The sequence below is a fragment of the Arvicola amphibius genome, chromosome 8, assembly GCF_903992535.2.
Source record: "Arvicola amphibius chromosome 8, mArvAmp1.2, whole genome shotgun sequence".
Classification (NCBI taxonomy): Eukaryota; Metazoa; Chordata; class Mammalia; order Rodentia; family Cricetidae; genus Arvicola; species Arvicola amphibius.
Window position 1 is genome coordinate 72,359,889 of NC_052054.1, and position 23,096 is coordinate 72,382,984.

At 40.7% G+C, this 23,096-nt stretch overlaps 1 protein-coding gene across 1 annotated transcript; it reads right to left on the reverse strand.

The window, feature by feature from the left end:
- Positions 1-1,170: 1,170 nt before the first annotated feature.
- On the reverse strand, positions 1,171-22,595 carry LOC121677296 (pregnancy-specific glycoprotein 22-like). Its single transcript, XM_042055598.1, has 7 exons — positions 22,094-22,595; positions 19,189-19,548; positions 17,663-18,013; positions 16,467-16,682; positions 2,173-2,304; positions 1,671-1,868; positions 1,171-1,298 (listed from the first exon to the last, which is right to left on the reverse strand). Exons 1-7 carry the CDS (start codon positions 22,593-22,595, stop codon positions 1,171-1,173), a joined length of 1,887 nt encoding a protein of 628 aa, XP_041911532.1.
- Positions 22,596-23,096: the final 501 nt, after the last annotated feature.

Sequence of the window (23,096 nt, forward strand, 5' to 3'; positions counted from 1 at the left end):
TGAGGGCCACAGCACTCTGTACTGTAACTGTTGTGTCTGTGACTTGGATGAAGGATTTTAATCACAGGCTCTGCAAAGCAGCAGAGGAAGGGGCAAAATGACCATAGTCCTTCAGGTATTTCAACCAGCTGCTCTGTAGTCAACAGACATATAATAAACCATCCAGGGAGGAGACATTGGTGTTATAACAATAAAGAGGCTACTTGTGGTTTAGATCTGACACATATGGCTTGTGTGACCCAGATTAAGCTACTCTTTCCTGGGATCCAGTTTCCCCTCTCTAGTGCAAACAGTGCATATTCATCCTTGTATCTGAGTTAAGCTTAGATATGAGCATTGGCCTGCCTTGGAATAGGGAAGATGCTCAACTCAGCAAAATCTGTTTCTATTTATCTTCTGTAGAAAATTCCCTAGGTTGGATCCCAGAGGAAAAGCAGCTGCCTGGAATAATTTTCTCCTCTGTCTATCAACAAGGATACCCTAACCTTCCTGTGAAGTTTCTTTTTTTTTATTTGTAGGTTTTATTTTTTCAGAATATTTATTTTGGTATCTCTTAGGGTCTGAGGAAACTTAAAACATTTTATGAACATTTTAACATTTGTATTATTTCATTGAAGTTCGAATTACCTTTTCTTGAGAAACACTAGAGTGCTTATTAATGGGTTTTTAACAGTTTTGATACTAATGATATTTCTCTCCAGTATGAATTATCAGACGTTGCAAAAGTTCTTAGTAATTAGAGAAGACCTTGGCACATACTTCACAGGGTTTCTCTCAAAAATGAATGGTTAGATTTTGTTTAAGAACAGAAGATTGGCGAAAGGCCTTGCGCTCTCCACACTCATAAAGTTTTTCTCTGATATGAATAGTCTGGTGTTGAGGACATGATGTGTAAATTCTAAAATCTTTGCCACATTCTTCACACTTGTAGGGTTTCTCTCCAGAATAATTTCTTTTGTGTTCCTTATCATTTCTGGTATAAACAGTTTGCAACATTCTTCACATTTGTAAAGCTTCTCCCCAGTATGTGTTAATTTGTGCAGAGTTAGGTATGACTTTTTACACAGGGCCTTTTCACATTCTTCACACTTAAAGAGTTTCGTCCAGAATAGATTATTGAATGAGCAGAAAGAATTCATAAAGTTTTAAAGACCTTGACACTTCATATTTCTATGGTTTCTTTCTCGTATGAATCATCTTGTGCTCAGAAGGTGGTGACGAATGATTGCATGGCTTTCCCCATACTTCACAAATGTAGGGTTTCTCTTCTACATGAGTGCTCATGTGTTTAGAAAGTCCTGATGGATGACCACAGGCCTGGTCACATACTTTACATCTGAAGGGTTTCTCTCCTGTATGAATCCTTTTGTGTACAGAAAGATGTGATGAATAATCGAAGGTCTTGTCACATATTTCACACTTGTAGGGTTTCTCTCCTGTATGAATTCTTTTGTGTTTAGATAGTAATGATGGAGTGTACCAGGCTTGGCCACATAATTCACACTTGAAGGGTTTCTTTCTTGTATGAATTCTCTTGTGTAAACAAAGTAAGGATGGAAGACGAAAGGCCTTACCACATTGTTCACACTTATGTGGTTTTATTCTTAAATGAATTTTCTGGTGTTTAATAGGTTGTGAGTTCCAAGAAAGGGTTTTGCCACATTCTTTGCCTGTATAGTGTCTGTTTCCTGTTTCCATGGCAGCTGCTGTTTGTCTCTTCATATCTGAAGGTCCTCGTCCTTGCACCAGAAATGTGACCAGGTATGGCTTAGAGGAGGCAAGACCCAGGAACACAAGGTTGCTGAAATTCTCCAACATCACATCCTTGTACAAATTCCACTGATCGGGGTCCAGCCATTCAGATTCTTCTGTGGAGAAATCAATGGCCACATCCTTGAATGAAATCATTTCCTGTGCTCGGAGATCCAACTTCAGCAGGGTAGTAAGAAACTTGAATCTAAACCGGAGAGGGAATCTGCTTGAGGGCAGAATGTGCTCAGAAGGAACTCAGAAGGCCACAGGGCGATCCTTGCTTGTCTCCTGTAAAGTTTCTTAAGCCAATCTGAAAAGTTGACTTATGACCTGGTACCTGTCCACAGAGTGTACCCCAGGATACTGTTGTTAGTGGTTATTACATTTTGTGCAGTTTCATTTCTGTTAACAATGATTAACCCTTTGACCAGAAAAAGTGTCTAAGGTTCTCTGGGATATCACACACCAGTAGGAGAGTGCTTTCCCCTTCAACAATGTTGAGCAGCATTGATTCAGTAATGATCTGGGCAGTAGCGGGAGGGTGCCTGCAAGCTGAAAAGAAGAAGAGAAGAGAGACAGATATATCAATATTGAGACCTTTCTCTTTGCAGGAAAGAAGGACCCTGTGTAGTAAGAAGATTATATGCATCACTCAGCTGAGGTAGATGGGAGTGTCTGTCCACCTCGGAGGAAGCAAGCAAATGACCTCCATGACCTCAGTGCTCCTCACTGTATCACTTCCTCTGTAGGATTCTCTTCATGTGTTTCCACACTCACTGTTCTCACTGGATACTTACAGTCAAAAATATGGTGGGGTGCCTTCACTGATCGCTTCCTCTATAGATCCTCAGTCCTTACATTCTGAACACTTTGATATCTTCTCTCAGTGTATGCAGTCAACCCCTGACTTCCCTTAGATATGGGCTTCCTAGTCTGTTGTCCAGTCCAATATGACTGGGACTTTGTTAGGAAAAAACTAGTTTGATCTTCCTGAAAGGTTAGATACCTGGACAGATTCAGGTACATTTGGGAGGATAGAAAAATGAATGTTCCAAAGATTTCATGTCCGGGTGCTAATGGAATTCTCAAGTGCAGAGCTAATGAAATGAGTTATAACTCCAGCTTACATTAACTTATGCATGTCGGGGAAGTGTGTGGGGATGGGTGTAGGTATGAGTGCAGGTGTTTGTGCAGATATAATGTCATCCTGTGTATATGGATGAGTGCGGGTCACACAGATGGAAGTTAAGGGACAATTTGAAGGGGCCTCTCTTATCTTTCCACCTTATGAGATCCCACCTAGTCTCTGAACTCCCCTTTTCCCACACATTGTCAGATAGGGTTCCTCTCACCTGTGAGCAGGAGCCAATATCAGCGGCTGTACACTTTACAGGAAAGCACACTGAGAGCTTGTTTTCTGTTGCCTTTGTGGCTCTAGTCAACCCATTCTAAGCTGAACTCAAGGAATCCTGATGATGAGTGGGTGGAAGGATTCTGTGATTAAGAGGCATCAATGACATCATAAGAAGATTCACAGAATCAACTAACCTGTGCTCATAGGATCTCACAGAGACTGAACTGAAAACCAGGGAGTCTTCATGAGATCAATGTAGGCCCTCTACCTACATGTAACAGTTTTATAGCTTAATCTACTCACGGGACTCCTAATAGGTGGAGCAGAGCCTACTCCTATTGCTTTGGCTCACTATTGACAATTTATTGCTCATACTGGATTGTCTTCCCCAGCCTGAATACAAGGCATGGTGCTTAATACTATTGCAAATTTATATGCCTTTTTTGAAATTCATGAGAGGAAGACCTGTCCTCTGAACAGAAAAGAGAAGGACTGGATTGGGGGCAGCAGAGAGGAGGAGAAACGTATGGGAGGAGGGAGAGAAACTAAAGTCAGTATGTAAAACAAATAAATTTAATGACTAAAAAGCTACCAAATTGTTATAAACTATTAAAGAAAATAAAAGTTAATGATCAGTCACTTCATAAATAATCAAATTCTTTAATATGTTCTGAACTATACTTATAGTCAAGTAAAGCACATTTCAGAATTAAGCCTTATTTAACTTCCTGTATATGTTTTCAAAGTTAAGCTTAAATTAAGCAACTAAAAACAAGCAAGGTATATTTAGGTCAGATCATTCACAAATAATCGGCCGGCACTTGTTGAAGAACTTATGAAAATGCCATTTAAAAATGTTTAATGGAGCTCCTTTGTGTCTTGGCTCCAAGATCACAAAAACAGAAGAAACAACAGTAGTCCCAAATTAACACACAGACTGAGCCTGTGTGGTCCAATGACAAGGCCACTAGGAAGTTCATCACTTGGAGTATTACAGAGGCCGCTGCTGTCAGATATGTATCCAAGCAAGTGTTTTCCACACTTAGGTGCTTCTCAAATGCTATGTTAAGCTATATTACTGCATGAGCTGTGCTGTTCATGAAAAGTACTCAGGAATCAATCTCCTGAAGCCCAGAAAAACTGAACACCCCCATCACAATTTAGACCTGCTGAGGCTGTACCACAACCTCCACCAAAGCCTATGTGAAGAGGTGGCTTTATAAGAATAGAAAAAAAAATGCTTTGAAAAATTAAAATGGAAGATGTACTTTAGATGCATGCATATTTAAAGTAGTGGTGGGTGCCTCTACAATGAACAGGTATCTCCCAGAATCTAATGTCAGACACTGCAAGGGTTGTTTCTATAAAGAGCACAATACCAATATAAGATGAGAGGCAGATGCTAAAATTGATTTATTCAGTAACTTCATCAGCAGAAAGTCCCTGTGAAAGATAAAATATCTACTTGAAAGGACAAATTTAAGCCCAGTCCTTTACCTTCCAGGTGTAGAAATAGCAACATACAAGAAAACACATCATTTCCTATCTATTATGTGGGTTGGGGAAGCCTGAAGTTCTGCAGAAATTCTCCAGAGGCAGGTGGCCTAGTTCTAGAGTCAGATCTAACTGTCCATTTGTTTTCATTTCCGGACAAGACATCCCTTCAAGTTGACAAAGATAAACATCTCTGAAAAATGGCTTCTCCCCTTCCAAAGTATCAGAGAAGGCCTACAGGATGGAGACATTGGATATGCAGCTGTACACAAATTGCTAATGTTTCACATCTTTCATCAATGACTGTGTGAGCCTGTTGTCAGAAGCTGTTCATTCATTCCCAGCCACTCAGACCCGAAATAATCATACAGATACCATATTATTTAAAATGCTGCTTGACCAACAGCTTAATCATATTGCTAGCTTATATCTTAAATTAACCCATTTCTATTATTTTATATCTTACCACGAGGCTCCTGGTCTACTGGCAAGGTTCTGCTGCATATGGATTCTTGCTCACTCCACCTACTCTCTCTTCCTGGTTCCATTTGGCAGTTTGCATCTTTCTCCTCTGGAGGCTACATGGCTTCACATTGACTCCATCTTCTTTCTCCCAGCATTCAGTTTAGTTTTCCCACCTAGGTCTATTCTGCCAAGCCAATGACCAAAACAGCTTTACTTATTTACCAATATAAGCAACACATATACAGAAGGACTTCCCACACCATGAGCCTAATTTGACCACTTTGTTTTCTGTGTCTTGATAGTCCAGTGATATTAGATATGGTAAATGAATATTGTCCGAGCAATACGATAGGCTAAATACAAACAAGGACCTGATATTGGGACAAGTCAGCTGTCCACAACAACCATGTCTGTTACTATTTACCTATAGGAGAGAGTTCACTAGACTTAATCCCTGAGAACATTCAGTCATTGAGAGGACTATATCCTCTGTCCCTTCCATTGGGGACCATGGCATTACTGTAAAGTCTCATAAGACCATCATAACAGTTGTCTAAGGGCTTCAGCACCTGTGCAGCTGTGCTCTCCATGCTGAAACTCAGAAGGACATGCCCAGGTGACCTAGCCTAAATAAAGTTCTCATGGCAACACTGGCCTGTTCCATGACCTAGGAGATTCTAACAGCTAATAAATCATTTCTCTCTGCTGGCTCTAACAAGTCAGATTCCAAGCCTGCCCACACTTTCCAGCTCACCTGATGTCAGGAATCTGGACAATGATGTTGAGTCAAGACACCGTGGTGGTCAGTCCCCTGTCTAATAAGATTCCCCAGTTCCTTCATCTAGACCCTCCTTAGGTCCCATGGTGTTTCCTTGGGGCTACATTTACAGTGAGATCCACATGATTTAGACTTGTCCTGATTCTTTTGTTAAGTTACCCCACCACATATCCTGCTCTCAGCAGGGTGAATTCAGATCAAAGATTGACACTGTGGTTAGTCTACACTGGGTATGTTTGCACTAACTGTTTAAAACCTAATGTGGGATAAAAATTAAAAAAATATGATATGTCCATTAGGATGTCATTGGGAACAACAAAACCCACTGGTGAAAACTGTCTTTCTGCCACTGTGTGCAGGCCCCAGTAAACTTGGATGTGTGGCTGTTACTTATGTGCGTGTCCATAAATGTCAAGCACAGTTGCCACTTTATATCAGTAAAACTTTCTTTATACTGATAAAATTTAAAGCTTTTATTTTTTTTTTTTGCTTTTATTGTCATTCCCTGGCAGACTAAGAACAAATAAAATTTCAGACAATGGTGGCACATGCCTTTAATACTAGCATTCAAAAATAAGAGGCAAGTGGATCTCTGATTTTGAGGCCAGCCTGGTCTACAGAGTGAGGTCCAGGACAGTCTGGGAAACATAGAGAAACCATGTCTTGAAAAAGCAAAAAAGAAAAATGAACTAATAGAATATTCTCACCTTCAGCTTCATTGTTCAACAGTGATTCTACAGTGGGTTAAGCTGTATGGGGAGGTTACTCACTGGTTGAAAGAAAGGCTAGGAGTTGGTGTAGCATGAATTTTAGTTGATCTTAATTAATTAAAACTCAGAGTCATGTATACTGGAAAATGCTGAGAGATCAGAAGTACAAAGAAACTAAACCACAGGCACCTTACCTACTCTACTTCCCATCCATAAAGGGACTGAGCTCCTGTCTCCTCCCATCTTTCCACTTCCTCTCTCCACCCAGCCATATCACTTCCTGCCTGTCTTTACAGACCTCAAACTTCAATGGTAGCTAGTGGCTAGCTCTTCCCTCTAATCTTCAGTCATTTTATTTGTACAAACAAGATATTTTTCCCTTTTAAAAAGGTTATAACTAATACAAGAAAAACCATACACAATAGCTACAGTAACTATATATAATATATACAGGCAATAAATACACCAGTGATATACAATCCATTAACAACTAAAAAATTCGGAGGAAAATACTCCATATCTATCCTATCTTGGTGAGTTCAAAGTCTTATACCTCATTTACTTTCTATCATAACTTGTATTATCATTCAAATTATCTTTAGATATTTCTCAACCTTATATACTTCACAATTCTTTAGTAAAGTTCTTTTCTGCATCTGGTAAACAAGGAAAACTATAACTATCTGGTCTTCAACTCACTTAGAGTCCCAAGAAGGAAATAACATTAACTTAGTAAGCAGGAATCACTATAAAGCAACTTCTAAAAAATGTGAGAAATGACAAAAAGAACTGGCTGCCTGGACAGTTACCCAATTTTCCTCTACAACGTTGGCACATCAGTCTTTAGCCTACAGGTCTAGCATATCAGACAGAATTTTCTGTGAAGCAGAATATCCTGAAGGACTTCCCTACCTTGTCTTGGCACAGTTTGACAGGCTTTTTGTATCCTGCTTGTCCAATTAGGACAGCATACTGTCAGCAGTCAAGGCAAGGGCACTTTTCTTGCCAAGTGACTTACTTTTGCCAAAAAGAAAATTGAACTCAATATGAAGTTACTTCAATGCCCATAGTCTTTTCTGAAGTTGAATGATGCTGCCAGGAGCAGATATGTCTCAATTGTCATCAAAAACAACCTAAGTTATTAAAACATCTTAAATGTCATGGTCTGTAGATCTTTGAAGTGTTTCAAGATGACATGTTTATCTAACATGTATCTTTGTTTGACCTTGAAAACATACCTAATATAACTCCAAGTTCAATTGTAATAGGTGATTAGCTACTAATCTGCATTTCCTTATTATCCCAAACAGTTGGTAATAGTAACTTTCAAAGACTAGAAATTTTCATCACATTGTTTAATGAGTTGTATAGGTACAAAACAGGAGTAGAAGTGTATGTATAGTATGTTCTAACAATATTAATCTCAAATTTGTATCAATATACAAATTTTGTATATAATATTCAAATGCCCAATCCAGTGTAAACATTTTAAACTAGCACTTACTTTTTAAAAGTAGATTCAACAATCTGTCTTTTTATCTTATCCTATCTATATTTTCCCTATTTCTTTTCAAAACAAGAACCTTGAATCTAATAGTCTTTGTTTAGTTTTCTTCTGACCATTAGTAATAACAACTTATAACCAATGTCAAGGTAAACAATGACAAATATCCATAACCCAATGATAGACCAGAAGCTGCACACCCCATCTTTTGGGAATGTGAGTGTTGTGTTCTTAAAATTCCTGCTGTCTGGGGATGATGGCATCTTTAGAGGATCCTGAAAAGAAAAAAATGGGGTTAATTATCAAGTCACAGGAGAGGTAGTTGTATCATTTGTTGTCCAATCTCTATATAATGGGAAAATATAGGGATTGTCTCAAGTTCTTGTGAGAGTAGTCTGTGAGGATAGATCATCTAGCTAGCCACCTTGAAACTGTTCTGAGCAGTTTGTACTCCACAGTCAATTGATAAGCGGTATATTTCAGCTTAGTGGTTTTATCATAGTCCTGGTGTAATTATCATTGTGGGGCCCCATCCTCCTTTGGGAAATTTAAAAGGTCACTATTAGGCATGGACATGGTTCACTTCAGAAAACTGATTAGAGGCTGGGCGGCGGTGGCGCACGCCTTTAATCCCAGCACTCGGGAGACAGAGGCAGGCGGATCTCTGTGAGTTCGAGACCAGCCTGGTCTACAAGAGCTAGTTCCAGGACAGGCTCCAAAGCTACAGAGAAACCCTGTCTTGAAAAACCAAAAAAAAAAAGAAAACTGATTAGAGACTCAAGCCAAAAAATCATATAAAGAAAACTAAATGAAGCCTTTTTCTAGAATTAGGTAATATTCTATATGATCATTAATATCATGACAAAAAATTTAAATATATATATATTAATCTTATAAATTTTGACAAAATAATATTTATGCCTTAAGAAAAGCTTTTGAAAAGTCAATATAAAGCCAACAGATAATAAGATTAGTTGCAATATAATATTCCTTAAATATTTATTTTTCTTCTGTCTCATATCAGGTGGCTCTTCTGATATGAGACAGAGATTTTAGATTTTACTTTAATAAGTATGCTTGGGTTAAGAAAAGGGGAGAGCCACACTCAAACTCCAAGGCAAGATTTAATTTTTAATTGGACTGGGACTACAAATAGACCACTTACATTATATGTCTGTTGAGCATAGCAGAAGCAAACATTTAGGAATATTTTATCTTGTTGGAAACATGACATATCAATGGGCCAATTTACTCTTTTCCTTGGGACTTTTTTCTGGATGATTTGTCCTTTTTCTTCAGATGTCTCATTTGTTCAATGGTGTTCAGATTCCTTATATGGATTTCTTTATTCTCCTGAAAAGACAAAAGCAAATCCCTTAACCAATTCTAATTTTGGAGAGGTTCTCTTTTTGCAAGTTATATCTGATTGAATTAGATGCATATGTCAATTTTATAGGTTACTTTAGATTAAAAGGCCATGCTGCTTGATGAACTATCATTTTTTCTAATTAAGAGGTCTCTCTTGTTCAGATCGAATCTTTATCAATTTTTATGGTATCCACAGCTTTTCTTCTACTGTGGAAACAAAAGCAAAACCCCTTCCCTAATGTAACACATGTCTTGCTTTCCATCCTGAGGTCAACACATCTTTAAAGCATACCAGCTGATTTAATTCAGCAGATTTTTCTATTGTCCAATGTATCTCCACAACTTTTGCTGCTTTTTCATTAGCATTTAGAAAATTCAGAGTTAATAAAACATTAAAAATCTATTTCTGGGAAATATTATCATTCACTTCTGTTTATTTCACATATTCTTTAGAGTTTGATTTGATCTCTCTATAACTGCCTGCCCTGTATAATTCTATGGTACACCGGAAATATGCTTTATGTTATAATAAGCAAAAAAAACTTTCATTTTCTTAGAGACATATGCTGGAGCATTGCCTGTCTTTATTAGAGCAGGTATCCCTATGATATCCATAACTTCTGGCAAAAGTGTGATTACAAAATCAGTCTTTTCTGAACTCAAAGCAGTTGCCTATTGAAAACCTGAATAGGTATTAATGGTGTACTGTACATATTTTAGTTTTTTAAATTCTACAAAATGAAAAACATCCATCTACCAGATCTCATTCCTTTGAGTACCCTTTGGTTACTTCCTGCAGGTAGTGGAGTTTGGTTGTATAAAGAAAAAGTAGGTAGGACATTTCTTTATAATTTCTTTGGCTTGTTGCCACATGATAGGAAAGTCTTTTTTCAGGCTTTGCTATTTGCATGGTGTTTCTTTTTATGAAATGCTGAGGTCTCCAGCACATTTCCTATAAATAACTGAATTACCTGTGCTAGAGGATCTGGAAGACCCATATGGGAGTGGATGAGTGTTATGTATATTGGATGATTCCTATTTCTGATTACATCTTGTAACTGAATAAATAAAATAAACTCTATGTCATCTGGTATAAATGCAGCAGTTTCAATATGCAAAACAACTCTTTCTGCATATTGAAAATCAGTAACTATGTTGAGAGGTTCGTTAAAATCCATTAATACCATGAGACTAGCATATAATTCTGACTTTAGACAGAATCATAAGGATTTAGATCCACTTTATTTAAATTTTCTGATTTGTAACATGCTTTTCCTGATTTATTTGTATCGGTATAGAATTTAGGGGCTCAAGGTATTAGTGTTCCATGTACAAAGTGAGGAAGGACCTAGTTAGTTCTCCTTATAAGTAGAATTTTCTTGCTTTGGGGATGTTTCCTGTTAATCTCTCCCAAAAATTACTGCAAGCTCTTTGCCAGGATTCACTTTCTGCCAATAATTTTTCAACTTCATCATTATTAAAAAGGTACTACAATTTCTGGAATAGTATTGAAAAAGTTTCTGAATGGTTCAACCCATTGTTTTCAGGTGTGCTCATAATTAATAACGTTTTGTGGGTGGGGGATGCCTTCTCTATTTGTTACAATCCCTGGGCTACTTTTTTCTCCTTTTATTTCTATAAGATTTATTTTATTTTATATATGCATGTGGGTAGTAGGAGCACAGAGCCCCTTTCTTCTGTTCTGCCTGGCTAGCTTACACCCAAAATAACCACACAGAAATTGTATTAATTAAATTACTACCTGGCCCATTAGCTCTAGCCTCTTATTGGCTAACTCTCACATCTTGATTTAACCCATTTCTATTAAATCTGTGTATCACCACGTGACTGTGGCTTACCAGCAAGATTCTAATGATGGGGGAGCTAACCAATCCCCTTGTTTGAGGGGCATGTCCCTTCCGGGGGGGCAAATACTTTTAAAACATCCGTGCGCATTTGTTTTCACTCTTTGTTTCCTACGCTTCGCTGGAACTCTGGCTCTGTAAGTTTCTCCCATTTCCTCCTTTTATTAAAGCTGAGTTTTTATAATAAAGCTAGTTTGGTTAATTCCAATTGCCAACCAACCACGCCGTCTCAGGCCAGAGATTCATGGTGCCTGCCTGTCTGTGCTCTTCTTCCTAGCATCTAGTTCTGTCTTCCCTGCCTACCTAAGTTTCTACCCTATCAAAAGGCCAATGCAGTTTCTTTATTCAACCAATGACAGCAACATATAGACAGAAGAACCTCCTACACCACATATGGCTTTGTAAAAACTGTGTGGGAGCCTTCTGATGCCAGGAAAATTTGTGGAATTTGTGGAGCTGGAGTTAAAGAAGGTTGGAGGTGAAATCACCTAACATTTGTGCTGGGAACTGAACTCAGGTCTTCTAGAAGACCAAAAGTGAACTTAGCCATTGATCTATCTACCTAGCCCTCCTTTCTCATTTCCTTGCTCTGTGCATAAGAAAATCCTACTGTACAGTTATGGAAGTTAGAAGACATGAGGGAGCTTGGTGTATCCCTGAACAAGGTGGAACATGGAGATTGACTTAGCACATCAGTCTTAGCAGCAAGTGCCTTTACCCACTGTGCCATATCTTTGGCCCACCCTGACTGAATTTTTGTTTGGAGAATCACCATGTCCTAGTTTAAAACTTCATTCATCAAAATATAATGACCAAAGGTAATTAACTTGGAATAGGGAACAGTCTGGCATTTCCCATCCCTCTTAACATTCCCTGCTCACTGAGAGCTTCCTGCTATTGAACTGCTGTCCCTATCTGTCCTCTCTAGGTAATCTGCAAGCACAAACTCTGAATCTCCTCTCAAACACTTATCTTAAGAAATTACAACTATTTTCTCTATTCTTCTCCTCTTATTATCCATGGTAACATCATCTTTATGTTAGGGCACAGGTCTGCAAAATTGGGCCAGATACCTACACCCTTAATCAGGCAATATCTCCTACAGATCACTATAGCAAAAAGAGTGTAGAAACTGTCTGTGCTGTGACCTGACTATTCACAGTTTATAATACATTGCTCCTCCATGTTCCTTGTCACTTACAAAACACTGAGCTACATCACCTGGTGTGAAACACCCTAGCACTGATAAAAGATTATAAAAGATTAGACCTTAACTTTCTACTGGGGATTAGGAAAAGACTGCTCAATGATGTTGCCCAGAAACAGGGTGTTCTTGGAAGGTGCTCTTCAGCTTCCCTCCATGATCACTCTCTTGGTAGTTATTTCTCATTCTCTACCTCTTTCTAGCTCTCTCTTATTTTCAACTTTATTTTCAAAACTTCTTTTTTTTTCTTTTTTTTTTCTTTTTTTGGTTTTTCGAGACAGGGTTTCTCTGCAGCTTTTTTAGAGCCTGTCCTGGAACTAGCTCTTGTAGACCAGGTTGGCCTCAAACTCACAGAGATCTGCCTGCCTCTGCCTCCCGAGTGCTGGGATTAAAGGCGTGCGCCACCACCGCCCGGCTCTCAAAACTTCTAAAAGTACCATTTTAGAATTTTATATACGTGTATTTTGTTTACATTACAACCTTTTCAGCCTACCCTCTCTGACTCTACCTCCTCTTAGGATTTTTTTAAATTGTTATTATTATCACATAAATATTTATGTATAAATTTATAAATATATAAATATACTCTGATGCATCCAATTAGTGTTGTCCATGTTGAATTAGATTTTCTATCAGGGTCTCACCCCCTGGAAATCACTGACACTCTCTCAGAACTCATTAATTACCTGGAGCTCTTTATGAACGAATGAAGTCTCTTGTGATTTCCCCATGTATTCTTGCATGACAATTGGTGTTGACATTTTGCAGGTCTATTTATGCAGCCAAATTGTTGGATTTTCTTGGGTGTAACTTCCCAGTAAAATATAGAAGACACGATCTCACAATGCACAGGGGGTCTTCTGCCCCTTACAGTACTTCCAATCCTCTTCTGAGATGTCCCCTGATCCTCAAATAAGGGGGTTGTGTTATAGATAGATCGGGTGGGACTGGCTACCCCTCACCCTGTTCCTTAGTAAAGGCTTTATTGCTGTAAAGAAATACTGAGGCTATGACAACTCTCATTAAAGAAAACATTTAATCAGGGCTTGTTTACATTTTAAGGGGTTTAGTCCATTATCATCACAGCTAAATCCGTGGTGACATGCAAGCAGGCTTGGTGCTGGAGAAAGAACTAGTGTGGATTTCTTTTAAGCGTCCTTCTTCATCTGTCCATGGACTCAGACTCCACACTTACCAGGTGGACGGCCTAAGGGCCTAAATGGTCCACAGCCCAGAAAGTATCCCAACCTTGCTCACTTGGCTTGCTTTTACCTAAGCAGTTTTTTTGTAGGGCCCTGCCACAGCGGTGCTGAGTACAGCGACTTGGAAATTTCCCAAGCACACGCATGCCCCCCACCCCCACTTCCGTGTTCCTTGCCCCATGGTGTCGCTTGTGCAGCTTCCGCTTTGTGCTCCCTGCCCAAGAGTTCTGGGCTTCTTGTTCCGTGTATGGAATTGATTTAATTGCTTTTAATTTGGGAAGCCAAGCATATTTCTCAGTATTTAACCAGTACCAAGGTGAGAAACTAAAGCAGCTCAGGGCCATTCGTCGTTGCATCACTGCTAGTCGAGACTCTGCAACCACGACACCTGCTGGACAACAAAGATTATTACACCTAAAACAATTTACCAGATCTCATAACAGGTAATTAATAAATCAATATGGCAGATTACATTAACATTAAAACTTTTAGTAATATTTTTGCCAATACTATGGATTGTATTCAATAAGGCTTATATGGTTATGGTGATACATCCATTTATTGGGTATTGGGACTCAAGTTTTTTTCTTCATATCATATCCTTAAGAAAGAATATGGTACTTTTAGAAATGATATAGTATTTACAGACTTATAATGAGCAGGCAGTTGACAGGATTAATACCTTCTTAGATGTCCAGAAAAATTAGGGAACACAAATAAATAAAAGTTGGACAATTATTTGGCTATAAAACAGACATGCATATGACATGAACATATTTTTGGAAAATCCGAAAGATTCTACACAAGTTTCTGGAATTGGTGAACAAACACACACATCTGAGCTCTACTACTATAAGCTAAAATTGTGCACAAACAATCAAATGTCCTGTTTGTCGCTTGCATAACGAAGTTAAGTAGCAAGAGAAACTCAAGTTGGACCCATATGTCTCCCTGGGAAAAGAAATAGAAAATATTTTATGGATGAATGGGAGCAGGTGTGGATGGGAACATGAGGAAACAGGAGGGAGAAGGTGGGACAGAAGGAGAGAGTACTTGGAGTAATAATTGGAATGGTGGGAATTTGGGGAGCAATGTGGAAACCTACTACAGTGGAAACTCCCTGAAAACTACAAGAGTGACCCTAATACTCTTCGAAGTGAGGGATAGCCTGAAACAGCCATCTTCTATGCCTATAGAAGACTTCAAGCAGTTGAACTGGACTCCAATTCAGCCAAAAAATGTTCAACAGTCACAATCTGTCCTTTCTATAAGATTTACTTGGGTTATGGAGGAAGAGAACTTGTGGGATTGGCCATTAAATGACTGGCCCAAATTAAAGCCCATGCCATGAGAGGAAGCCCAGACCTGACACTGCCTAGATGACCAAGAACCAGAGGCTGGACAGCCCAGAAACACAGATTAGAACCAAACATCACTGGAAAGACATTTCAATGAAATGATTACTAACGCTATTCTGTTATACTATTAGATCAAGTGTCCAGCCTAATAGCCATCAGAGAGGCATCATTCAGCAACATATGAGAACAGATGCAGATACATACAGCAAACCACTTGGTGGCACCAGAGGAACCCCAGAGTAGAGGGGAAGGATAGGTTTTAGGAACGAGAGAGGTCAAGGACACCATGAAAAAAACAATTATGCATGGCTAACAGATGATCACAGAGAATACAGGAATAATCACAGACCTTTGAGTTTGAGCTTGGGCTCAGCATATAAGTTATTGTAGTGTAGATGGATATTCTTCTGGAACTTCTGACAGTGGAAGGGGGGGCACCTCTAATATTTTTACTTGCTCTTTGAACCTCATCTTCCTACTGGGTTGCCTCTCGCAGCTCTGATTTGAGAGATTGGGGCAACTCTAATATAACATGCTGTGCCATGTTCTAAAGATATCCCTGGAAATCTTGTCCATTTTTTGAAGAGAAACAGAAGAGGAATGGATCTGAGGTAAAGGAGAAATAGGTCTTAGGGAGAAGTGGAGGGAAGGAAACTGTAGTTGAGATGACATATAAGAAGAGATTTAAAAATGGAAGAAATATGTGTTAACAGGAAAAGCACTAATGAGATCGGTCCCAGTGTGAATGTCACTATCATGATGAAAACAGCATGATCTGCCCTTATGCGAAGGAACTTAAATCTGTGCATCAAACAAACTGTGGATCAATACTATTTAGAAACCAGCTATGTCCACAGTGAGACATGGGCACGCACTCCTCCTGTCATTCTTCCTCATTGCACATGGATGACTGCTGTGCAGTCAACACTGGACCTACATGGATTAGTTAAAAAGAATGTATTTGAACATATGAGAGTATGTTTTTTCTCAATGCAAACAATACACCATTTTCACAGCAGACTCAGAACCTCCAAAAGTTTGAGGGCTCTTGAAATCAGTTGTTATGAATTCTGAGGGATCACTATATATTTGAACCACAACCTAAGCTCTTACAACATTTGAAATTTTGTTTACCATACTTATGTCTTTATTTTCCTTTTAAGACAACCTCACTTTAAATTCAGGTCTTCCCTTATATACATGTGTATCTCAAGATAATTGGGGTGCATCTCCCAGCAGGCTGTACCTGAGTAATAACTAATCATTTTCACCACATAACTATTCTCTATTTTATATCCCATTGATAGAGAAATGCCAGAATTCTACTGTGTGATGAGAGGAGAGGTCACTCACTCATCATGGCCAGGAGACCGGAAGACTTGTCTTCAAACCGAAGCGGTTGGAGACCTCACACTGATACTCTCCAGCATCCTCACTCTTGACAGGATCTATTCTGAGTCCACACTTTGATGGGGACAGAGTCATCCTCTCTGTGAGCTGCAGATTCTTCTTATTGTAGATCCAACGGATGGAGACATCAGTGTTGGGTGAAACGCAGGTGAGGATCACAGATGTACCTCCTGTGACTGTGGTGTCAGTAATTTGCACAAAGGGCTGTGTCACAGGCTCTGTGAAGAAACAGAGGAGAATACCAACCAAATGACCATCATCCAGAGAGTTCAACCAGGCCCTCTTTGGTTCATACTTTATAAATCTTCCAGGGGGGGAGAATTTGAAGCTGTGACTATAGACATATCTCATGCTTTGTATCTGCCAGTTAGTGACTGTGTTACTCTGATGCAGGCACTGTTTTCCATGTCTCAGTTTCCATGTGTTAGGACACATCGTGAATGATCATTGCCGTGTCTAAGAGTTAAGCTTAGTTATGAGCAATGGTTTGACCTTGAGTTGGGCAGTTGCTCGCATCAACAGCATCTGTTACTATCTGCCTCTTCTGTTTCTTCCCTTAGTGCCTTGACCTTCCTGTGAATTCTCATAAGCCCATCAGAGCAATAGGCTAATTGCCCAAGCCCTGTCCACTCAGCATTAGGAGAAGGAGATGCAAGGGTAATCTATCTTCCCCAGCTGTCATGGCAGTACACAGCTGATTCTATACTCTAGGAGACAGTCAGTCCCATGACTTGAACAGTCAGTAAAGCCTTGTTCCTGTCAGTTCTAACCAAAAATCTAAACAAACAGTTAAAAAATCTCCCCAATGTGATCTTAATTCATTCCAGGGGCAATGTTTCAGAGTTAGAGATTCCTCGTGATCTCCGTGAAGACCCCATGGCTTCATCAACCAGGGACTGTCTGACTCCCACACTCTTCTGGGTATATGTGCATGGTGCAAACTCCAAATGTCTGTACTGAGGATGACATCCTGGGGCTGAGTTTTCCCAGCACAGGTCCTTCTCTCTGCAGGTAAAGACAGGTGAGTAGTTCTGATCTACAGTTTGTCTACCCAATGTGTGTCTTGCAGTAGAAACACAAACCCCAGTGGGTACACACAATGCAGTGGGAGAAGAGCAGGCACAGCCAAATCCTGACAGGTTAGTGTAGGAAATAGGATGAACCACACCCAGGAGTTAGAGACCATAGAGTCACTTACTCTTTACATAAAATTTCACGTATGCTTTTTCAATTTTGAAATCTTTGTTTAAAACTTCTAGTGTGTACATTCCTGCATCTTTTTCAGTGATATCCTGGAGCAACAGAGATCCATTTTCAAATGCCATCCCTTTTGTTCTCTGAGCAATGTCCCAGGAGATGGAAGGCATGGCTCTGTTGAGTTTAAAAATTGGGCTCCCATCCTTTGATTTGTGCCAGGAAAAGGCTTGCACATCTTCTGGAAGATTATGAACTTGGAGAAGTACATCTTCACCTTCAGAAACATACCGAGGCTCCGCTTGGATTTTGAGTTGGGAAGAAGTGAGAGTGTCACAGAACAGAGAATGGGAACCTGGGAGGGAAAAGAGAAACAAAAACATCACATAGGGATCATTGTGCTTGGTGAAAAGATGGTGACCTCCATCCAGACTGAGCAGATGGATTCACCACTCAGCCTAGCATTGCAGGTGTGTGAGGGCCTATTCCATGTAATGAAGGCCAAAAACATGACCTTTCCTGACCTTTCAAAACCCCTCCTTTCCAACAGTGCCCCTGAAAGTGTCATTTCCTCTGCATAGAACTGTCCCCTTGGGTGTCTACTTGGCTTCTACTTCACTACCCTCGGGCAGATACTGCACACACTCATGCACAGTAAGGTTTTACATGATGCTTCCCCTGAGCTCAACAGGTCTGGAACTTGAAATGTCTATGATTTTTTCTTCAGTTTCCTTTGAGACAACACTCAACTCCTGACTTCACCTAATAGATGCTCTTGCTGAACTGTCAAGTGACTCTTAGGTCTGGGGTTGTGTGGGGGCTGGGAATCATCTGATCTTCAAGTCAGTCTCAGCTCTTTTAAAGACTGGGGACTAGGCTGGCTGGCTTTATGTCAGTTTGACACAAGTTACACTCATTTTGCAAGACACGGCTTCAATTGAAAATGTGGTCACCTGGTTGGCCTGTGGGCAAAATTATAGCACATTTTAAAAAACTGGGGATGAATGCAAAAGGATTCAGACCAATGCAGTCACTTCAAGTATTGGGAACGGAACCTGGGTAATAAAAGAGAGCAGGCTGTGCAAGCATGAAGGGCTGGCCCATAGGAAGCACTTCTCCGTGGTCTCTGTACCAGTTCCTGGATTTCATTTATAACACTCAACATGGATGTTTTAAAACCATGTCCTCTATCAGCTTAGAGAGGATGTAAGAGTGTTGCAGTGAAAATGTTCCCCTGAGTCACATGTTTAGTCAAGCCTTGAAAAGATGAAACTATGAAGTTCACCCTGGTCTAGAGCTCCAATAGACTAGGCTGACTCTGCCGTGTTAGACTGAGTTAATTTCCATCAAGTTATACTTTGATGCAAATGGAAGATGAAAGCTGCTCTATGGTCATTTGTCTCTAGCAATATGTCCTGCAATAAGTACTCAAACCTCCACCTGGGGACACAGTGCAGAGGTTAGGCCAGTCACGCAGTCCTGTGTGTCTAAGCCCCACCCAGCACTGAAAACTCACAGAGAATCACTTACTGTCCACCTGGAGTTGCACTTGTGCTTCTTCAATTCCCATATCTGTTCTCAGAATTCGGAATGTGTACAATCCATGGTCTTTCTCAGTGACATCATGAAGCAGCAGGGATCCATCACTGTGCAATGTCTCTCTGCCGCTGTATGCAGGCCCCCACACAGTTGGTTTCCTGGCTGGTATAGGTTGCATAGCCAAAAGGTTCTTGGAGTCAACCTCTCCTTTATACCAGAGAAACTCTAAAATATTCTCCGGGGGATTGCGTACAAGTAGAAGAACACTTCCCCCTTCAGCAACGCTGGATGGCAGTGATTCAACAGTGGTCTGGGCAGAGGGAGCAAGGCACCCACACTTCCAAAGATAAGCTAGAAGGTAAGAGAGAAGTCCACCTAAGTTGGGTCTTTTCTATTTGCCTAACATGACGTCCTGTGTCCTGAGCACCTGGGTCTATTGCTCAGCCCAGGTTTCTGAGTAAGTTTCTCCCTGTCCTACTTGGTAGAAATTGCACATGCCCTTTAAATTCTCAGTGTCCCCACACTTTTCATTTCCACTCTATGGATCTCTGTCTTCAGTTGTCAGCATGGCTGTGTCTTACTGGATCAGATCCCTGCTCGCATTGACCCCAATGGTGTTGGGGTGATGCCTGCCCAGCCTCCTCCCCTTCAGACTCTGTGTCTTCACTCTCGAACTATGCTGTTATTCTGTTCCTGCTGAGGTTGCGTCTAACACCTAAATTCTCCTTCTAGCTTTGTTAACTTCAAGTCCACTCAAACTGGGATGTAATAAGAACCACAAATTGTCTTGTATTTTTTAAATGATGCCTAGAAGAAACTCAGATAAATGAGGAGACTGAAGGAATAAATGATGTATGAGAATGCTTTATACCCATGGACTTATTTAAGAAACTTAGATTTATGGATAGAGTATTAGATCATCCCATTTGTTTTGATTTTCTTGCTCTTGTTTCCATATTATAGCTGTATGTGAGTAGTGGAAAGGCTGGTCTAGTGTGCGTTGTGGGCATTCAGACACAGTACTTACATGGAGGTCGGAAGACTTCTGTTCACTGGTCTCCACATGTCAGACAATGAATCAAATGCCTATATCTTTGGACCATGTCACTCATCCACACCAGCTTGATTTTTTTTTTAATTTGGGCCATCAACCTATATTCTATCTCCATAATACTGTGGTTATGCTTACATATTTTGGGCAGAAACAATGTCTCCCTTGCTGTTTAGTATTCAAGGAGAGAATCCAAGTTTTGAGCCTCTCTCGCACTCTGTATCTTCTCCCTACAAACACAGAGACTCCTCTCATGTCTTTGTGCCACTCAGGAGACTACAGACAGCATGTCAGTTCTCTCCCCTCACACACTGTCTCCTCACCTGTGAGTAGAAGCCCCTGAGATGTGGTGCACCCTTTGCTGAGGAGTACGGAAAGGGGTCTCTATTGTCTGCATAGGCTGACCTCTCATTCCTCTGAGGTGTCTGCTCCAGCACAGCTCACAAGCTCTGCTGCCCTGTGTATTCAGTGCTCTGGAAACATGGAATTTGCTCCCACCAGGAAGGTGACAAAACTGACTTTGAGGCTCCAAAGGGACCAGGTGAGTGAAGTGTGTGGAAAAGAATAAATATACTCCCCCTAGAATCACAGTCAGTCTGGGTTCTGACCGAGATCAAAAGCTCAGGATGTGTCATGAGTCTCCGATCTTGAGTGTGTCAGAGGACGTGACCTGTTTCCCGGAAATGGGCTTTGAGATTCTTTATCATGTGCAAGATGTTCAGGACCATGATTCTACTTCCTCTGTTTGCTGAGCTATGTAACAAGTCTGCCCACGTGCTCCATAGCCTTTCTGAGATACCTTGGAACACTGTTTAGTTGATTCCCCTAGGATATCATGTATTTCCCAAAGGGAACACATAAATAGCAGGAAACAGAACATGATCTCCTGAAAGGGTAGCAGACACATTTATCAGCTGTTATGAGAATGTTGAGACCATTATTTTTAGATCTGAAAAGTGGGGGAGTGGAACCAGGCTACAAGGATAGTTCCTGGTTCGTGCAAATACCTTTCTGGCAGCTCATTGTGTGTCCTGATGACACCCCTGGTGATCTCCAGGGGAACTAGAACTCTCTGGGAAGCTGTCAGACCAGCATATCCAATAGCCATTTGCCTGAAGGGGAGAATTCCTCAAATGGGACTCAGGGAACAAGCACTTGTCAAGAGAACCCGTGTCCTTAGTCCCTCTAATTGGGCACCATGACTTTCATGTAAAACCCCATGTGCCCAAGAGGACAGTAGTTAATGGCCTGGACATGTGTTGAGCTGTGCTCCCCTGCTGACTCTCTGAAGAAGATGGCCAAGGGATGGAGCACAATAGTACAACCAAGGCTCTCAGGACAGTGCACAGTCTAATCCCACACCATCACAAGACTCTGACTACTAGGGAGCACTCTTCCCTGCCACCAGAAAGTCAAAATCCAACACTTATCAAATGCTTCTTTCTCATGGACACATGGAGTGGAGTCTGGGACAGAGGTCTTGAGGCAGGGCATACTGGAGCTCACATCTCTGTGACGATTCCATTTTTTCTTCAGCCATGCACAATATTGATTCCCTTGGAGACTATCTCAAGAAAACATTCCTGGTAAGAACTCCTAGAGTCTAGACAGAGATTGATTTCCTTGGATGAACTACCCATCACACACCCACCTGTGTGCAAGGTGAAGTCAAATGAAGGATTATGATCTATTGCCATTATTCTACACCTTGTGTGTCCTGCACTAAGTGGTGAAACCGCAACATGGTGGCACAACGCACAGGGAAGTTAGGCACAGACCACTCTCCTGTGTGTGTCCAGTGAAACGAACCTCACCCAGATCACAGATTCACAATGAATCACTTACCATACACATTGAGGTACACGTTTGCTGTTGATACGATTTTTCCACTTCTATTATAGGTTCGTAGGGTATAGAATTCTGTGTCCTTCAGGTTGACCTTCTCAAACAGCATGGATCCGTTGTGATATATTGTCTGTCTACTGCTGTGCACAGGGCCTGGCTTACTTAAACCGCTGTGCAGTGCATATGCTGCAATTTCTTCTGCCTCATCTCCCAGCCCTTTGAACCAGGCCAAGGATTCAATTCCCTCTGGCAGATTGTGGACAAGGAACAGGACATCATCTCCTTCAGACACTATGGGTGGCACTGATACAGTGGTCGCATGGGCAGTGGTGGACAGGTGCCAGAAGGTTAAAAGGGAGGCTAGAAGGGAATTGAGAAAAAACACCAATATTACATGGATGTGGTCATCACTCAGCTTTGCTGTGTACATAGGCTGTGCCCACCCTCCTTCACCAGCATGAGCACCATGGCTTCCATTCACTCGAGCGTCTGAGTGTGTCATTACCCCTTAGGATTTCTGTGCTCAGGTGTCTGCCTGCTTCCCCCATTCCGTGTCCCTTATCCATACTCACACAGAGTATATGTGTAAGGATCACTGCCTCTCTGAACTCCTCCTCTGGAGAGTCCTCACCTTCTATTTTACTCACTGTTCCCTTTGTGATTCTCTTCAACCTGTGGCTTCATCTTTAGGGTTTACTGACATTAAGTCCACTGGAACCAGGACTTTTTGTTTGTCTTTAGGTTTTAATTTTGGTTTTGTTTTTTCAGACAGGATTTCTCCTGGAAGCCTTGACTGCCCTAGAACTTGTTCTGTAGACCAGGCTGGCCTTGAACTATCAGACATCACCTGCCTCTGCCTCCCTAGTGCTGAGATTAAAGGCCTGAGCCACCATCATGCAGCAAAAAGAGGAACTTTTAAGAGCAGGATTAGTTTGATCTTTTTTGGAAAGTTCAGTTCCTGGAAAAGATTCAGACACAGTGGGCAAAAGAAAAAAGGAAAGAA

What these genes read in the sequence shown, in the direction of transcription:
- LOC121677296 (XM_042055598.1), bottom strand. Translation starts at nt 22,595, where the DNA reads ATGACACACTCAGACGCTCGAGTGAATGGAAGCCATGGTGCTCATGCT. An exon ending in ACACTTTTTCTGGTCAAAGG is followed by an intron (nt 1,869 to 2,172) that starts GTTAATCATTGT and finishes ATTTCTCCACAG; the next exon opens with AAGAATCTGAATGGCTGGAC. An exon ending in AGGAAACAGACACTATACAG is followed by an intron (nt 1,299 to 1,670) that starts GCAAAGAATGTG and finishes GTCATCCATCAG; the next exon opens with GACTTTCTAAACACATGAGC.